The 17,008-nt window shown below is 43.2% G+C and overlaps 1 protein-coding gene across 19 annotated transcripts in view; it reads right to left on the bottom strand.

Annotated features, from left to right (window-relative positions):
• Positions 1–8,205: 8,205 nt before the first annotated feature.
• The window catches only part of N4bp2 (NEDD4 binding protein 2), a 92,644-nt gene continuing 83,841 nt past the window's right edge, over positions 8,206–17,008 (bottom strand). For all 19 annotated transcript variants that reach the window (XM_076546358.1, XM_076546351.1, XM_076546355.1 and 16 more), the window contains 2 exons: positions 12,840–12,963; positions 8,206–11,565 (listed from right to left, as the gene is read on the bottom strand). In XM_076546358.1, coding sequence (XP_076402473.1) covers positions 11,520–11,565; positions 12,840–12,963 — 170 coding nt within the window. In that variant the 3' untranslated portion in view covers positions 8,206–11,519. The remainder of the gene's footprint in view (positions 11,566–12,839; positions 12,964–17,008) is intronic.

Raw genomic sequence — 17,008 nt, 5'->3', positions numbered from 1 at the left:
AACACTGCCTGCCACCTTCCCAGATAATGTGTATGGAGTGGATGACCCAGAAGTCTGGTATTAGTTCTCTGACCTTCTGTACCCTGATGCAGCCATCTCTGTGATATGCCACAAGTCAAAACTCTGAGATTCCCTCCTTCCTCTTTCCTTCAGACTCTGCCTTTCTGACGCTGTTCTCTGTCTTCAGGACCCAACTTCCACTTCCCTGTATCCTACTTGATGCCTCACCCAGCCCGTTTCAACCATCCACTTCCCCCTTAGACATACAGCACCCTGAATTGCTCCTGTTACTAGAAATGTGGGGGAATCCCTTGTTTAGCAGATACCACGGGAATGGAGTCCCTTCCCGGGGTTTATTAAAAATAATTTAAGAATGGACTCAAACAGAAGCTCGAGCTTGAGGAGACTTTTATTAGCACTTAGGAGGAAACTCCCAAAGCAATAAGTGGTAAATCTCAGCAGCTTCCCATAGGATAGTGGAGGAGGGGGGGTCAAAGCCATGCCATTTTAAGTCAGCATGGAGGTCAGCTGCATGGTGGACCAGCAACAGTATGGTGGGAGAGAGACTTTAAAGGAAGCCCAGAGCGCCGGGCGGTGGTGGCGCACGCCTTTAATCCCAGCACTCGGGAGGCAGAGGCAGGCGGATCTCTGTGAGTTCGAGGCCAGCCTGGGCTACCAAGTGAGTTCCAGGAAAGGCTCAAAGCTACACAGAGAAACCCTGTCTTGAAAAACCAAAAAAAAAAAAAGGAAGCCCAGAGCATTTAAGGAAATCATGCTTTAAACAGTTAGAAGGGAACATTGGGCTTCACTGGGCAATTCAGAAAAGCAGGCTTGACTTATAAAGCTGTTACATCCATGGGTCCTGATAGGGTTTGTTTGCTCTGCCAGTTAAAGTGAGGGCAATTGCAGGAGAAATCTTGAGACACAGCGGAGTCAGCCTGTAAAGAAAGCCTTCCGTTAGCACAGCAAGGCATGTAAAGACCATCTGCAAGGCAGGTACTCCAGGAGCCGAAGTCCAAGAGGACTGAGAGACAAGGAAGCTAATAGCCCACAATGTTAGGGCAAACATGCTCTGATCTGACTTTGAACTTCTTAAGTTCATTCAAGGGGATCGGAGTGGCTAATGATAGGAACAAAAGCTTGCCTAGGCCTTTGTTTTAAGCTACCAGGTTTTTGTCTCAAGTCAGGAGGTGAACCAGGAGTGATGGATACGCTAGTTAGGCTGGGTGTGGTGGCGAGTATACAAATGTATATATAACAGTTAATGCATGTGTACATCAAATCATGAAGTTTATGCCTTGTAGTAGGACAGGCCCAGTGGAGGATACTGGCTCCAACCAGTTGCCAAGGCATGCACATAACATACTTCCTTATGAGCCAACCTGGAGTCTGCCTGTGACTTAGTAACAGGAGCTGTCAAGAGTTCCTGATTGTGCCCAGTCAATGAGGGACGACCACATAATGCCACCAGATTGTGACACAGACTGGGTGTTGGGAGTAGGGTGTATCCCTGTTATTAAATAAAGGAGTTTGTTGTTTGCCTTCAACTGACTCCTGGTGTCTGTGCCATTGATGCTGGGCCTTCTCACCCCCTCCCCCCGGGGAGCTATTAGGATCCAGCAACAATGCCTTAGGCACATTTTTGTCATTACCTTAATAAAACTGAAGACTTAAAAAATGTGGGAGGGGCTGGAGAGATGGTTCAATGGGTAAGAATGTTTGTTATGCAAGCAGGAAGGCCTAAGTTTGCATTCCCAGGACCCATGCCAGCCAAGCAGGGGTGTGCACGCATGTCAGGAGGGTTAGTGACTTAAAGGCCCCAGCTGGACTGAGAAAGTTGGGCCAGGAAAGATGACTCGATTGATAACACCTCCAGGTTGTTAGGATCCAGGAAGCTTCTGGTAAGATCAACATGCCAACCTCTACACCTTGAAACTGCAAGGGAACAGACCAGCAGGCAGAATCTTCCATGCCCAAAGTTCCCCTTTCTGCCCCCATAAACCCCCCAAGTCTCCTCTGCCCTTCACTGTCCTGATTAAAGGACCAACTGCTTCTAAAGAGGTTGGTCTCCTCTTTTATTTCCATGTTCAATCCTGATCTAACACTGCCTAGAACCCAAGCCCTGGGAGCAGAGATAGGGGATCTTAGGAATTTTCTGGCCAGCCAGCCTAGCTGAAACAGCTTCAGGATCAATGAGACCCTGTCTCAAAAAGAAAGGTGGAAAGTAACAAAGGAAGACACTCCGCCTCTGGCTTTTGCACGCATGTGTGTTGTGTACACACACACACATGCAGATGGGAGTTTTGAACTTGGAAGTGGACAGAGCTGGATAACGCTAAGAAATGAGTAGAAGTCTTGAGACTAGTTAGGGAAACTCATGAGGCCAGTAAGCCATGTTAACAGCATGTAGTTGAATCCTGGTTTTCCCTTAATTAGTTCCAAGTTTTAACAACTTAAGATCAATGCTGAAATGTGCCAAGCAGGCTTTGAGCCTACCTGCCTGCCTCAGTTTGAACCCTGATTCCATCACTTCTTGGACAAGGTGCTAACCTTTGTGCCTCAGTTCCTCCCCGCTTCCCGCACTGAGTTATTCTGAGGACTCAGTAAGGTATTGCATGTACACATAAGAGGGTACAGAAGCCAGGACTGGGTAGGAGCCAAGGATGGAGTCTTTGGTGGGGACTGTTCCTCTTAAGTGTCTGGCAAGTTGACTTAAAATGCAGGGCCCAATCTGAGGGTAGAAATCTGCATTTTGAACAAAACAGTCTATAGTTCTTGGGTATACAGCTTGAGAACCATTCCTCTGAGGAAAAGTAATTTTAGTTTTTTGTTTTGGTTTTTTGGTTTTAGTGTTTTAAGACAGTTTCTCTGTTAACAGCCCTGGCTGGCCTCAAACTCAAAGATCCTCCTGCATCTCAAGTGCTGGGACTAAAGGTGTGCGCCACCACCACCCAGTGTAAGTTATTTTTTAAAAGGCTTTTTTGAGTCCTACTCTTTTTACACTAAAAATGAGTAAATTTTATGACTCTTCCTAATATGCCTATTTTTGTTTTATCAAATAATAATGTGTATCATCTGTTACTGAATAAAATGATGCTACTGGGGGGGGGATGTTAAATATATCCTGGAGCTAGGTCGCTTCCTTGAATATTTTTGCTTGAGACCTTAAGTTCCTGAATGAGCTTGAATTCCTGATTCTCCTGCCTCCACTCTTCCCACCCCCACCCCCCAATGCTGGGACTGCCAGTATGCACCTCCCCCAGCTCCCTGACATACTCCTGGATACCCCAGTTGCCGTGATTAATCCTATTGTCAACCTGACTGCAATCCAGAAAAACCACTTCTGGGAATGGCTGTGAGGGTACCAAAGTTCAACTGGGGGCGGGGGCACGACGACGACACACTAAAGATTCACCTTAACCATGAGGTCCTGGCTGAATAAAAAGGAGTATGTTGGGCACCAGCATTCATTTGCCTCTGCTTCTTCACTGTGGGTGCGGTGACCAGTGGCCGCACCCCCAATGCCACACCGCCCCCCCCCCTTTCCCCATTCGCCAGCTTTGGCACAAGCTGATCTTCAACTTGCAGGCTCAAGGATTTCCCCCAAGACCTCCCAAGCGGCTGGGACTGAAGAGACATACAACTGCCCCCAGCCAGTCTTCTTTCTAGTGTATGGGTTGACGAGTCTTAGCATGGAGTGAATAGGGACACTGTCCTTCGCCCGCTCCACGTCTAGTAAGCTTTCTGTACTGCGGGGCTGGAAAGTCTCCCAGACCATGCTTGCAGGTGCAATTCTCTATGCAGGACAGACCTCCTGAGGTCTGGACCTAAGGTACAGGGCACCTACCTACCCATTGCTACTGCTCACTCTGCTGAGAAGTCACGGAGGAGAGTTATCTGGGTTTCCTGCAAGGCTTTTCTGACAGCTACTCTGGGGAGGCTGAGGAACAGCAGGGGTGGTGACGCCTTAACAACTTCCTCCCTGTTGTCTCTTCTTGACATGTGGCAGAGCTGGTAGTTACTAGGCAGGTTAATTCTGCAGTGTTCAAGAACTCATTCCCAGAGATAAGCCTGTAGTCCACTTCTTTATATAGTCCACTAACTTAAAAGATAATAAAGTTTTCAGTGGGACATAGTGGAACGTATCTGCAGTTCCCGTAGATGAAGGCTGAAATGGGAGGGGTGCGTCTGGGCTACCTAGTGAGACCATGTCTCCTAAGACAGGACAAACCCAAACCAACAAAAATCCCACCATGACCAAAAAACGTCTGTACATTTTTAAATGTATTAAAAGTAGACATTATAGACAATGCCCATGCTGTCTTCAACAGGTACTTAGGCCCAAACTGATTTTGAGACAGGATCTCCCTCTATAGCTCAGGGTAACTATAATTCATGATCCTCCTGTCTCTCTGCCTCTTAAGTGCTAGAATTACTGTGTATGCCACACCAGCCTGTATTCAGTCTTGGTTCATAAGTATCCCCGCCCCCTCTTCTCCATTGCCTCACCTCTGCCTGGGAACCAAATTCAATTCATGCTAGGCAAGCGCTCTACCACTGGGCCATAGTCTAGCCCAGTTATCCGCCCACCACCTATGTTGAAACAAACCCCAACCGAATCATTTTTAGCATGCACGTTTAAAGCAGTGCTCTTTCCAAAGTTCGATGTGATTATGCATCCACTCAGTGTTCACACTGTTAACCGTCTTTTACTGTAGTACAACTTGCTTTGTTTTGCCAAGCCAGTACCCAAATAAAGCCCACAGACTACAAGCGGTTGACACATTTCAAGCCTTAATGTCTAAATCCTCCCTTAGTCTGGGTGTTCCTCTTTCTGAAATTGCTTTGTACCCACTCCGTATTTCGGTGGCTGTGCCCAATGGTTTGGTAGTTCATACTTTAGTCTTCTGTAATTCCCATAAATTGCTGGGTACAAAAGCTTCATTAGGCTTCATCCTCCAGGATGGAGGTGAGTTCTGAGACCTGCATTAGCCTCTGCCAGGTAGCTAACGATGGCATCAGCAGTCTGGGGGAGGAAAGTGGGTTCGCTGCTTTCTGACTAGCGTGGGTTATGTGACTTCAGGCCACCAAAGAGGAAAACCTTGCAGCCTTCTGGGGTGGGAAGACAAAAGCATCTCATTTATTCTCATCCCTTCAAGGATGAAGTCCTTCAGGGTGCTAGTTTTACAGGGTGTCTCTTATTAGTCCCAAGTGTTCTGGGCTTTGTCTCCGGTCTCATGCCCCAAACTCAAACTGAGTTGCGATCAGAGGCCCCGTTTGCAAAGGGTGCTTTCCCTGGTTTTGGCATAACCCTAATAACTTGCCAACTATGTGATAGTTAGTGTTAATACTTTCACTCGGAATTTGTGGTTTTCTCAACCCCCACAATGCATCAGTCCAAGTATGTACAAAACACTCGCATATCTCATTGGACAGGTCATACTGGTGTAGCAGTCCCAGACTAGCCTTAAGCGTCCTTCGAGGAGCACGAAGTGAAAGCCATGTCATTTAGTCCTTTCCTAAAGAACACAAGGCTGCAGTCCCCAAGGGTCCCCTCATGCTGCGAGCAGGACTTGTTCCCATAGCTAAAGACTATCAATACTTTTTGTTTTCTTTAGAAGGCATCCTACATTTCTCGGATTTTTTTTTTTTTAAAATATGGACACTTTAGAATGTCATTCTGATAGAACTTCACCAGTTAGACCACTGATAGAAATGCAAGGCACACACCTGAAGACGTGTGCAAAAGCAAACGGCTTTCGCGGACACGGTTACCAGAAAGCTGCTGGGATGCCATGGGGAAGAACGTATCGAGTGCTACCTTCCACCCCCCTCTACCAGCTTCTTGCTCGGCCTGCAGCTGTCCCTTGCCCCTGACAGAAGACAGACCACCGACGGTCACGGCCAGCCACTGCTCATCCTTTAGGTAGTGAACGTGTCTAGACTGTGACACCAGTAATTTTAAAGAACTGGGGTTTCGTTGGCTGTTAAAACTACATAATTTCTAACAAATGAAAGAAGCTGGGGTTACCACGAGAGCTCCAGAACCTCGGCAGAAACAAGGTACGGAGTCTGTGAACTCACCCAGAGACTAAGGTGTGGTACGGAGTCTGTGAACTCACCAGAGACTAAGGTGTGGGCTTCCAGACATTTCAACCCTTTGCTTGCAGGCTGAGTCCTCAGAGGCAGACAGAGCCCCGTCTCCCCGCCTGTTCAACTTGCTGCAAATCACATGCACTAAATACTGAGCTTTTGGACATGGATGTAGTAACAAGGGAGGCGTAAGGTGATGTGCAAATGGACTAAGGAAGCATTATCACAAGAAATAACCTACAGGCCTCATCAAGTTGTCAAATCAAAAGTGGTCCTGTTAGCAGTTAAATTATGAACCTGAAATCCATTCCCTCGGCCATATTGATCATCAAAATATGTAACATAGTGGGGTTTATTACTCTTGAGTATTTAGAAATTATCAGCCACCTGCTAAAGGAATACATTAAGACCTAATTTCTACATATTTATATATCATAGTAAAAATAATAAGGCAGAGACAGCTATTCGTTCCCCTCACATTCATTTTCTTTCTTTCAAGAGAACGCTCAAAACTTAAATATAGGGCAGCCTGTAGTAGGCAACTTTGCAGCCTTTCTTGTAGGTACATGTGACACCATAACTGCATTTTGGCTAGTAAGATACAAATAGAAATGTCCTACAGCAGCTCACAGAAATACCTCTCATATTGCTGCCACTACCTACTGCCACCTTCCTGTCCTTCTTCCAACAAAAAGAAGTCGTTTGTGGCAATATTTTAATTGTGCTGAAATGTCATTTTATTTGTATGTTAATAAATAAAGTTTGCCTGGAGATAGAAGTCAGGCGGTGGTAGCCCAAGCCCTTAATCCGATCACATGGCAGGCAGAGTCTCTGTGTGGTCAAGGACACAGCCAGGCGTGATGACCCTTGAGTCTTTAATTCCAGTACCAACCATAGAGACCTGGAGGTCTGTATAGACAGGCAGTGACGAGGAAGTCATGCGGTTTGGTTTAGAGCCAATGAGAAGGCAGAAAAGAAAGGCAATAAAAAGACAAGTCACACAGGAAGAAGGTCTCTCTCAGGGGAAGGACGACAGCCAGTGGTAAGCTAAAGGTAGTTGTGGCTATTGCTCTGATCTCTTAGGCTTTAACTCTGTATTTCTTATGTAATAAGACCGTTTAGAATTTCGTCTACAGTCCTTAGAGGCCTAGGTATGGCAGGAAACTAAAAGGACCTTAAATCCTCCAAAAAGAGCATTCACATCAATCCTAGATCTTTATCTCTGTCACCTAATATCAAGAGAGAAATAAACCATTATGTTTTAGCATAGTACTTGGTGCCCCCTAAATACTGGCTTTCTTTGAATAAAGGACAAAGGCAACTTCATAAATGGGAGATTTTCAAACATGCTAACCAGCCACCCCTGCCACTTGGTTTTTTGTTTGATTGTTTGTTTGTTTGTTTTAATTATTCTTATTTGAGACAGAGTCTCACTACAGCTCCGTCTGTTCTGGAACGAGCTATAGACCAGGCTAGCCTTAGACTCACTGAGACCCACCTACCTGTGCTGCCTCCTGAGTGCTGGGTTAAAGGTGTGCACCACCCACCCCCCCCAGCTCACCCCTCCTTTTTAAGGTCATCTGCAGCCGGTACACACTAGGAGTCAGATAATCTAGGTTGGAGTTGTACCAGTTGACTTTCCTGGTCCTGTATGTCTCTATCCATCTATGTAAGAAGATCCCTTAGAGAGCCACAGTAAATAAATGTGAAAGCATTAGGCAATATAAATCACTATACACATACTAACCGGTAAGAATATAAGCTACCTGTGGGTAGAAGCTGTCTTAACACTGCATCTTCAGTAACAAGTGCTCATTAGACATTTGTTGAATAAATACTTTAACATCTTTGATAACTGACAAAATTATTCTGCTTTTTTGAGGGATAAATGGTAACTCCTAATTTTGATGTCAGTCAGACAGTGCACGAGTGTGAAGAGTGAGGCCAGAGGTGAACCCACTCACAAAACCAACACAGGCTGGCACAGTTGTGCACCAGTGGAAACTTGATGACACTGTTCCCAGAGACCCACAAGGGCACAGGCAAAAATATCCTTTAAGATTTAAGCCACTAAACTTACCACATCAAACGAAGGATTTCCTCACACTGAACTGTGACTAAAGCATTTTATTAAATTAAGTGTGTAATTTGCAAATGGTTTCATAAGAAATTTTAAAAGCAAAGTTATAAACATTTTCAATAAAAAAGTACAGAGTTGACAGCAAAAATCACGTTTTTATAGTACAAATAAAAACATTTGCTTCTGATATACTGTCCGAGCAGCTTATAGTCTATTCTTCAACTGCTAGCTGCAATGTGGCACGTGACTGAGACGTCTCAGGGTAAACAACAACAACAATAACAACAACAGGTTCATCACTGACGGCGGCCGTCAACTGTGAGGACACAATGGATGAACTGAGGTCATGAGGCGTTAGGACACAGATGTTCCAGCCTTGCTTCTCTAGTCCCTTCTGTAAAGAGGCATCAAGTAATACTGTAAACTTAAATTACACCTTAAAAATGAGCACCAGTAACATACATTCTACATCGACTTACTTTTCCTTTTAAATGGCACTTGGTTTTGGCCACACAGACATTTAAATCTGTTTTCTTTACAAGTAATTAAAAATAAGCAACATTTAAGCACAGCACAGAGCATTATCAAATGTCATCTCATTGCACTACAGAAAAGCACTTGGAAAAAACAGCACACATTATTTTTGTCTGTTTCATACGTTTTCTTGAGAGCAGTTAAAACATTGTCAGAACAATTTTTTGAATTGCCAGCTCAGAAATAACTAACCTTGTCATTACATATGTCCTTCTAAAGCAAACAGAACACCTGAATTTAAAGAGAAAAAGACCAAAACAAAGGTCAGGAAACCACCCAAAAGAACGGGAAGCTTTTCTTCTCCTATATGTTAGAATACAAATCATTTCAGCCCGTTTCCACCATTTAAAGTGGATGATACTGAAAAACAACAGGAGTATAAGTATTGTGGGAATACTAATAAACAGAAGAAAACTTCAACTCGAAAATAACAGCAATATATGAACAGCTAATAAATGTCAGAAGAAGCAGGAAACGGGCTGAAAATGGTCGTGAGGGCCCTGGCCCTGCGGCCACTCCGTGGTGTTCCTATCAGTTCCCTCCTCTCCCTGGGTTGACACCAGTAACAGACTATTAGATGTGTGTAACTGCTACCGAGATCTTCCAGTATTTTGGAAGAAATGCTATACTTTTAAAATGCATTAAAATACTAGGCTTACAAAGAGTTCTTCTAACCTGGATCATTTCTAAACCATCTTTACCTCTGACATACAAAATTTAGAAGTGGGCAAAAGAAAAATACCTGATAGTCCCCAAAGTATCTCTACCTCTGGCCGGGACATGAGATTTAGAGATTGGCAAAAGAAAGATCAGAGAATATTCTTTCATAATTGTAACTGCTTAAACAATACCAGATAGTAGGGTGGGAAGGCATTTGGGGACTATAAATATATATATATATATAATGTTCAAACTTTGTGTATGTATAGATAATAACGAAGGACACGAAGCCAGCATGGCTAAGCACACCTATAATCTCAACTTTAGGGGGGAAGGCGGAAGGATGGCGAGTGTGTGGCCAACTTGGTTCAAGGTCTCCATTAGGTCACTCCATCACACAGCAGCGCCAGCAGAGTTCAGAATCAGGCCGGGCACAGCAATAAAGCAGCTGCCTTCCCTTGCCCTCCAAGCACGGAGCACCACATTGGACTTCTTTTCATTGTTCCCTTATTAATAATACTCACAGTAATGTAAGAAGTCTATCTAAGTACTCAAGTGTGATTTTTAAAAGGTGAGAAAACATACAACACAGAAAATGAGTGTGCAGCCGCACACACTCCAGTCATGCCAGGTTAGTGTTGTTTCTCGTTGTTTAAATCATACTAACTTGAAAACAGGAATAAGCTTACTTCATTAACTACTGATTGTGGGTTTTGTACTAAGCTGTACAAGGGAACTGCTTTAATTTTAATATATATATATATACCACTTCTGAGCAATACCAAAAACAGTGTGAGACACTACTGCAATTTTTAAAACGAATTATTACAAGTCTAAAAATATAACTACTTGAATATCAGTAATCACTAACCATTTGTAGGTAAGAAACATATAGATGTTTTGTTTTTATGGCAATAAAATCCAATGGTAAGGCTCGTATTTGAAAAGCATGATTCCTAAGATGTAAGAACGTGGTTTTGAGTTTCGTTCCCGTTAGCTTGTCTGCTCTCTAGGGGCTCATTCTGTCTGTCAGTATCCTTTCAGTGCAGGGCAATGCCGCCTCATTTTTGATGACGGTGATTTTGTAAGCTAAAGAAAAAGCAACATAATTGTCTGCAAACACTGTATATGTTGAAAATACTCTGTATATCCAAAGTTAAATGTATTTTAACTACAGTCTCGTTATAGAAAAGTTACACTTCACCAAACTAAGTCTGTATAAAGGAAGTCAGATTTACATACGATCAGGACACTGGCCTAACAGAAGTCAATGAGACTTTTCTTTCACAAAGTTGGCTCCTTTTCAAAATAAAGGTAAAAAATCTTTCTAATTACAAGAGTTTCTTTTACAGTTATACCAAAAACAGTTTTCACACTTAAGTCAATAGGATTTTTGACTCACATAGCTTAGAAATGATGTCTCAAGTATAAAACAGGCCTTTAGCACTGTCTGGAGCCACTCAGAGACGGTTCCACAAGCAGTCCTGTGACCATTTCTCCTTCTCTGAAGGGTTTCCTATCTATGGAAGCTAAGAGACTGTAAGTCAGTCTCAAGAACCAACTCTCCTCCCAACAAAAGCACATCACAGAACAGCACAGACGGAAGGGATTGATATCAGAGACACAGGAAAGTTGCCCATCTATCTGCACATCACGCAACACCAAGTGACTCTGTGACAGGCTTCAAAATTCCAAAGCACAAGGAACCCGTGTTCTGCTGATCACCTTCCTCCTTCACCACTTGAGGACAGTCCTTCAGAGCCAGGAAGCAGGGTTCAAAGCATGCTGCCCCTCACGGACAGCTACAAGACTTTTCTAAATGGGAAAGGGTTAATACAAAGGCAGTGGATCTGTTGTTGTTGTTTTGGGTTTTTTTCCTAAAAACCAACTAGAGCACTTAAGACTTTTAATCTGCAAGTGATAACTTTTTTTTTTAGACATTTTGTAATCAATAAAAATTCCTTTTAATGTTTTAACAAATAATAGACTGGCATTTGAGCCAGTAAAAAACTTTCCTTGAATTCTGAAAAACATTTTCCTTGTTTTATATTCCTAATAAAACACATTTGAGAGTAGAATTGACAGAATTACTGCAGAAAAAACAATTTCAGTCTGTAAACCTTCATGCCTCTAAGTCAAGGGCTTCTAAATTTCACTTTAGCATCACCTTCAAGCACCCTGGCTTAATTTCAGAGAACCTGTAGAAATGAGAAAAAGAGTTATTGGAAATGTACACATTTCAAGCTACTTAAGAAACATACCTTGTAATCAATTCAAATGACCTATACTTAATATTTATTACTAACATTGCATCCTTTATTAACGTTCAGGACCAATATCTACGTTTGCAAACCCCGATTTATTGTCAAAGCAAATACAACCCTAAAGCTACCAGTTCCTCCTAGATCACCAGTCAATATAATTTATGATTTTTCAAAACTTCTCAAGCCTGAATTTGACCATCATGAAGAAGGTCGGCCATATGAAAGATAAGACGGTGTATTACATTATTTCTGTACATCAAGAAAGCACCATGGAGAAACCTCTGACGTAGCAGACAGGTCTCATTCATCTGGCCACGCAAGGCTTGAGGCTGTCCTGTGTCAGTTTCAGCAGGCACACCAGGAGCTAAGATGCCCGTTCCATGACAAAGCTCTAAGCTACCCAACCCAACTGTAAAACCAGCCCGAGAGGCTTCTAACTTTCACTCACAAAAGTAACGCTGTTATTTTCCAAAAGGAATCAAGTAATATCTCACTGCATGGCAGATACACAAGTCTTACACTAACTGAAACTGGAAGACTGGGAGGACAAGGAGAGACTTAAAGATTGGTATTCTCGAAGAATCTATTCAGCAACAAAGCTTTATATCTGGAATTTCCCTTGTCAGTTTCTATTACTGACTACAGTGGAAGGACAATTGGCATCTGTCAATAAAATCATTAATGCATTTAACTTATGAGGACATAAAATTTACTTAGGACTTCTGCTAAAGTTGAAACACATCCAAATTAGAACTATTTCAGCCAAAGGTCCACAGATACACTCTGTCTTTCAAAATGAACCATCCCCCCCCACCCCCCAAGACAGAGTTTCTCGGTGTAGTTTTGGTGCCTGTCCTGGAACTCGCTTTGTAGCCCAGGCTGGCCTCAAACTCACAGAGATCGGCCTGGCTCTGCCTCCTGAGTGCTGGGATGCGCCACCACCGCCCGGCTCAAAATGAGCAAGTCTTAAGCTCCTCTCGTGTCTAGTTCTGCGGGGAAGCTCACTACAAAGGAACGCGAGGAGACCTCATTTTCACAGTTTTACATCTATGACAGAACGTCTTAGCAGATCACCACTGACCAAAGCCATGGTTCCCTTTGATTTCTCATTCACCAGACAGCATGAACCTGCCAGGAAGTTACCCTTTACCCACCGCGTGGTGGCTGAAATCGGATCGCTGGACTGCGGTAGCCCAGTCTCCACTCACCTGAAGCTGTGGCTGGTGAGGTATTTAATGACAGCTGGCTTGATGCGAGCAACTCCTCCCTGGCTGTGGTTTCCTCTCCCCGTAATCACGGAAAGATAGGGCTTACCGCCGCTCTGCTTAAAGTCTATTAGAACAGGAACAGGAGCAGTTAGAAGTCATTTCCGACATCTCAACACAAAGTCCATTCAAAAGCATATGAAATGACTTCCATGGTGTTTTAGAGATTGAAAGCCTAAAGGGAAAAGTTGTTTTGAAAGCACACAGAGCCTCAAAGCAATTTATCCACTGAAAGACTTAAGGACTAGGCCTAGCAGCACACGCCTGGTAGCAGGCTGAGAGACAAGGATGTAGACTTGGGGGCAGCCAGGGTTACAAGGTGAGTTTGAAGTCAGTACATAGGGAGACTCTGTACCAGGAAAGAAAAAAATAATAAGGCTCAAGTTAGGAGACCAATTTCCATTCTCTACAAGTCTTTCTGAATAATAATGACAGCAATATTAATTATATCTAAAAAATTATAGCCTGGGCTAAAGAGTGAGTTCCAGGAAAGGCACAAAGCTACACCTGAAAGAAACCCTGTCTTGGAAAAAAAAATATTAACACACGTGGACCCAGACACTGTTTTACATGACATATTTTCGTGAACTGGAATCTGTAGGGAAAAGGAGCCAGCTAAAGAAACCTATCCTGACCCTGGAGCCCAGAACCACTGAAAGAAACACAACCTAGATCTGGGACTCGAGTCAGAGAAATAAACACTTTATCCCTGAACCCAGAACCAAAGAAACATGCCCTGACTCTGAAACCAGTGCCAAAGAAACACTCTTTGTCTCTGGAATCAAAGCCAGTGAAAGAAATATGCCCTGGCCTTAGAATTAGAGCCAAAAAGCTAAGAAAAGCCAGTGAAAGAAACAGTTTGGCTCTGAAATCAGAGCCATCTCTGCCCCAACCCACAAAACTAACCAATTACTGAGCATAAACAAACTAACCAATTCCTGGACAGAAAATCTTCTCCCTGGAGAAACTCCACCCCTAAGAAATCCTATATAAACCACCCTGCCTATTCAGTTGTCCACTGTTCTTTCCTACCCTGGCAGAGGCAGCCACTCTGCGGGACTCCTCCTTCCCAAATAAATCTCTTTCTCAAAAGAGTCTTGGGTATGAAGATCTTCATTCGCTTGGCACAGAGAAGAACCACCTTGCTAAGACGTCCCTTAGGGAACTGAGCAAGGTGAAGCAGAAAAAGTAACAACTTTTCCCAGAGCCAGAGGAGACTGCTACATTTCTGCCGGGGTTTCCCCTTTAGCAGAAAGGAGCAAAAGAAGCAACATCTTGGCCGGAGAAGCAGCACAGCTCTGCTGGGAAGCCCCCTTAAGTGGGGGTTGAGCAAAGCTCTGCTGTAGCAGCTCTCTAGGAGAGGAGCAGGATTGCTGTATCCTGCCAAGAGACCATCTCTCTCCCCACTCCCAACTCCAGGTATCGCCTGATTTCCCTGAGCAGTCTGGACGCCTTCCCCTCCAGAGCTGAGCTGTCCTATCAGCTCTAAGTATCGCCTGACTCTCCCGAACAGTCTGGACGCCTTCCCCTCCAGAGCTGAGCTGTCTGTCCCACTGCAGCTCCGGCTGCCAGAGCTGTCCTAACAGTCAGGACATCTTTCCTCTGTAAGCTGCAACACTCGCTTACAATTTCTCCATAACCTTATTAATGAAGTATTTTTAAGCCAACCAAATCAGCTTTTGTATGAATCACAGTTCTGCCACAATTAACTATGTGTGACCATGTTTCTTGGTGCCTGTTTTTTCTTCACATTAGGAAAGGGAGATATTAACAGCCACTACTTTATAGATTATCTTCCAGAAGCAGCTAGCTATTAGCAAATCTAATTTTAACATGGTCCTTCTATCAAAGATAATCCATTGTTAAATTTTTCCCAGGAGATTTTTTTTTAAATACTGAATAACTCTGATATCTCTCTCCTTTTTTGTTTGTTTGTTTTGAGACAAAATTTCTTTGTAGCCCTGGACATCCTGGAACTCACTATGTAGCCCTGGCTGGCCTCAAACTCAGAGGTCCTCCTGCCTCTGCCACTGGGATTAAAAGGCGTGCACCACCACCGCCCACCAACACTGATCTCTTTAAAGAATGCAGCTGCTATTTCATATTTAACCTTGGGAAGGTAAATATATAAATTCTGAAATCAATAATAGCTCTAATAGAATAACAACAACAAAACCAAAAAGTCCTATTGATAATAAAGTACTTAATGTAACAGACTTGTTTCTCATTCATAAATAGCCTAAGTTTTTATCTTTAAATAAAATATATGTATAAAACATTAAACATTTCACATTCTGTGTTCATTAAGTAACCTTAATCAAATAGAACCAAAATATTGTTTTTCAAGTCTTGTTACATACAAGGCAACACTTGGCTTGTAATTTTATTTATTTATTTGTTTGTTTGTTTATCTACTTACTTATCTGAGACAGGGTCTCATTATATTGTCCTGGTTGGCATGGAATTCACTATGGATACCAAGCTGTCTTGTAACTTACAGTGATCTGCATGGGCCACCATGCACTGGAATTTTAAAAGGATATGTTGTTAGGACAGGAGGGTTCTGAGTCCAGGATTAGCCTGGACTACCAACACAACAAGGGCCTGCCCTGAAGAAAACTGACGGCGGCTTCCATTTCAGTTTCCTCACGGCACCTTCACCCCCATCCTCACGGCACCTTTACCCCTACCTCCTTACCGGGGAGTCGGTCAGCCAGCACCTCTCTATTGATAGTTCACAGCTGCTCTGAAAATGCTCTTCAGCTGATTCGCATACCTACCTCAAAACACAGGGCAGCTCAACAGAGACTTGTCTTATTAATGCATTGTTTACTGTCTACAATTACAGACAGCTCCTGGTATTTATCACCTTTGAAACAACTGTTTAATTTAGTATTAAGCACATTCCAGACTGCTAATAATTTTAAACTACAAATGCTCAAATGACTTTCAAAGAGGACTTCTCTAAAAAATTATAACAAGCCAGGCAGTAGTGCACACCTTTAACCCCACCACCTGGGAGGTAGAGGCAAGCAGATCTCTGTAAGTTCAAAGCCAGCCTGATCTACCCAGTGAGCTCCAGGTCACCCAGAGCTACATAGAGAAACTCTGTCTCACAAATGAAAAAATAAAAAAACAAAAAACCCCTCAATTTTCACCTTATTAACCAATTACCTGAAACGTGTTTATGGAGTGATTTTTTTTTTTTAAATTGGGGTTGAAATAACATTTCATTCAGCTAATTTACTTGTTTTTTGTTGTTGTTTTGGGTTTTTTTTTTTCTATGTTTTTTCTTACTAAGTAGCCGCCCCCCCCCCCACTGGCCTTAAACTCAGAGTGATTCTGCTATCTCACCCTATCAAGTGCTGAGATTACAGGTATGAGCCACCATGTCCCACTTGATATATTTGCTTGTTTTATTTTCGAGACAGGGTCTTACTATGTAGCCCTGGCTGTCCTGGAACTCACTCTGTAGACCAGGCTGGACTCAAACTCAAAGATCCACCTGCCTCTGCCTTCTGAGTGCTGGGATTAAAGGTGTGGCCACTGTGCCAGGCTGATGTATGTTTCAGGCAGCTATAAATCCAAAGGTTTTCCTCCCCTTTATTTTTCTTTACTTCTACTTTTTAAAAATAGCTACATATCCTAGATTTTCCGTCTTTATTTTGCTGACTGTATCTTCGTGATAACACCGAACTTGTCCCTCTGTCCCCTGTGAATCCCTATTACTAACTGCATCCAAACTCTTGACTCTCCGGTTTATCTGAGGGCAGAAATACTACAGGGGGGGGGGGGGGGCGTGCACTTCACTCCCATGGCACACAGGACCCAGACGTCTCTAGTCATCCTCAGCTGTGAGAGTGCTTTTATGTTAGGTCTAAAACTAATGCAAGGATACCCCCAGATTCCTCCCCTTACCCCAAACACTTCTATTCAGCAATCCTGCCATCTGGTGGTAAGTGGAAGACACTCTACCACAAGCATACACACGATGGCTTTGCCTTCAGAAAACCATTTGCACCTTGGGTCTGAATAAATGCTACTCTGGACAAGTTACTGAATTTTTTTCTATAAATTTTTATTAATATAAAGTTCAAATAACATAATACTCT

This window comes from Peromyscus maniculatus, chromosome 10 (assembly GCF_049852395.1).
Source record: "Peromyscus maniculatus bairdii isolate BWxNUB_F1_BW_parent chromosome 10, HU_Pman_BW_mat_3.1, whole genome shotgun sequence".
Classification (NCBI taxonomy): Eukaryota; Metazoa; Chordata; class Mammalia; order Rodentia; family Cricetidae; genus Peromyscus; species Peromyscus maniculatus.
Note: the sequence above shows the minus strand (reverse complement) of the source record. Positions and strands in the feature narration are given on the sequence as shown.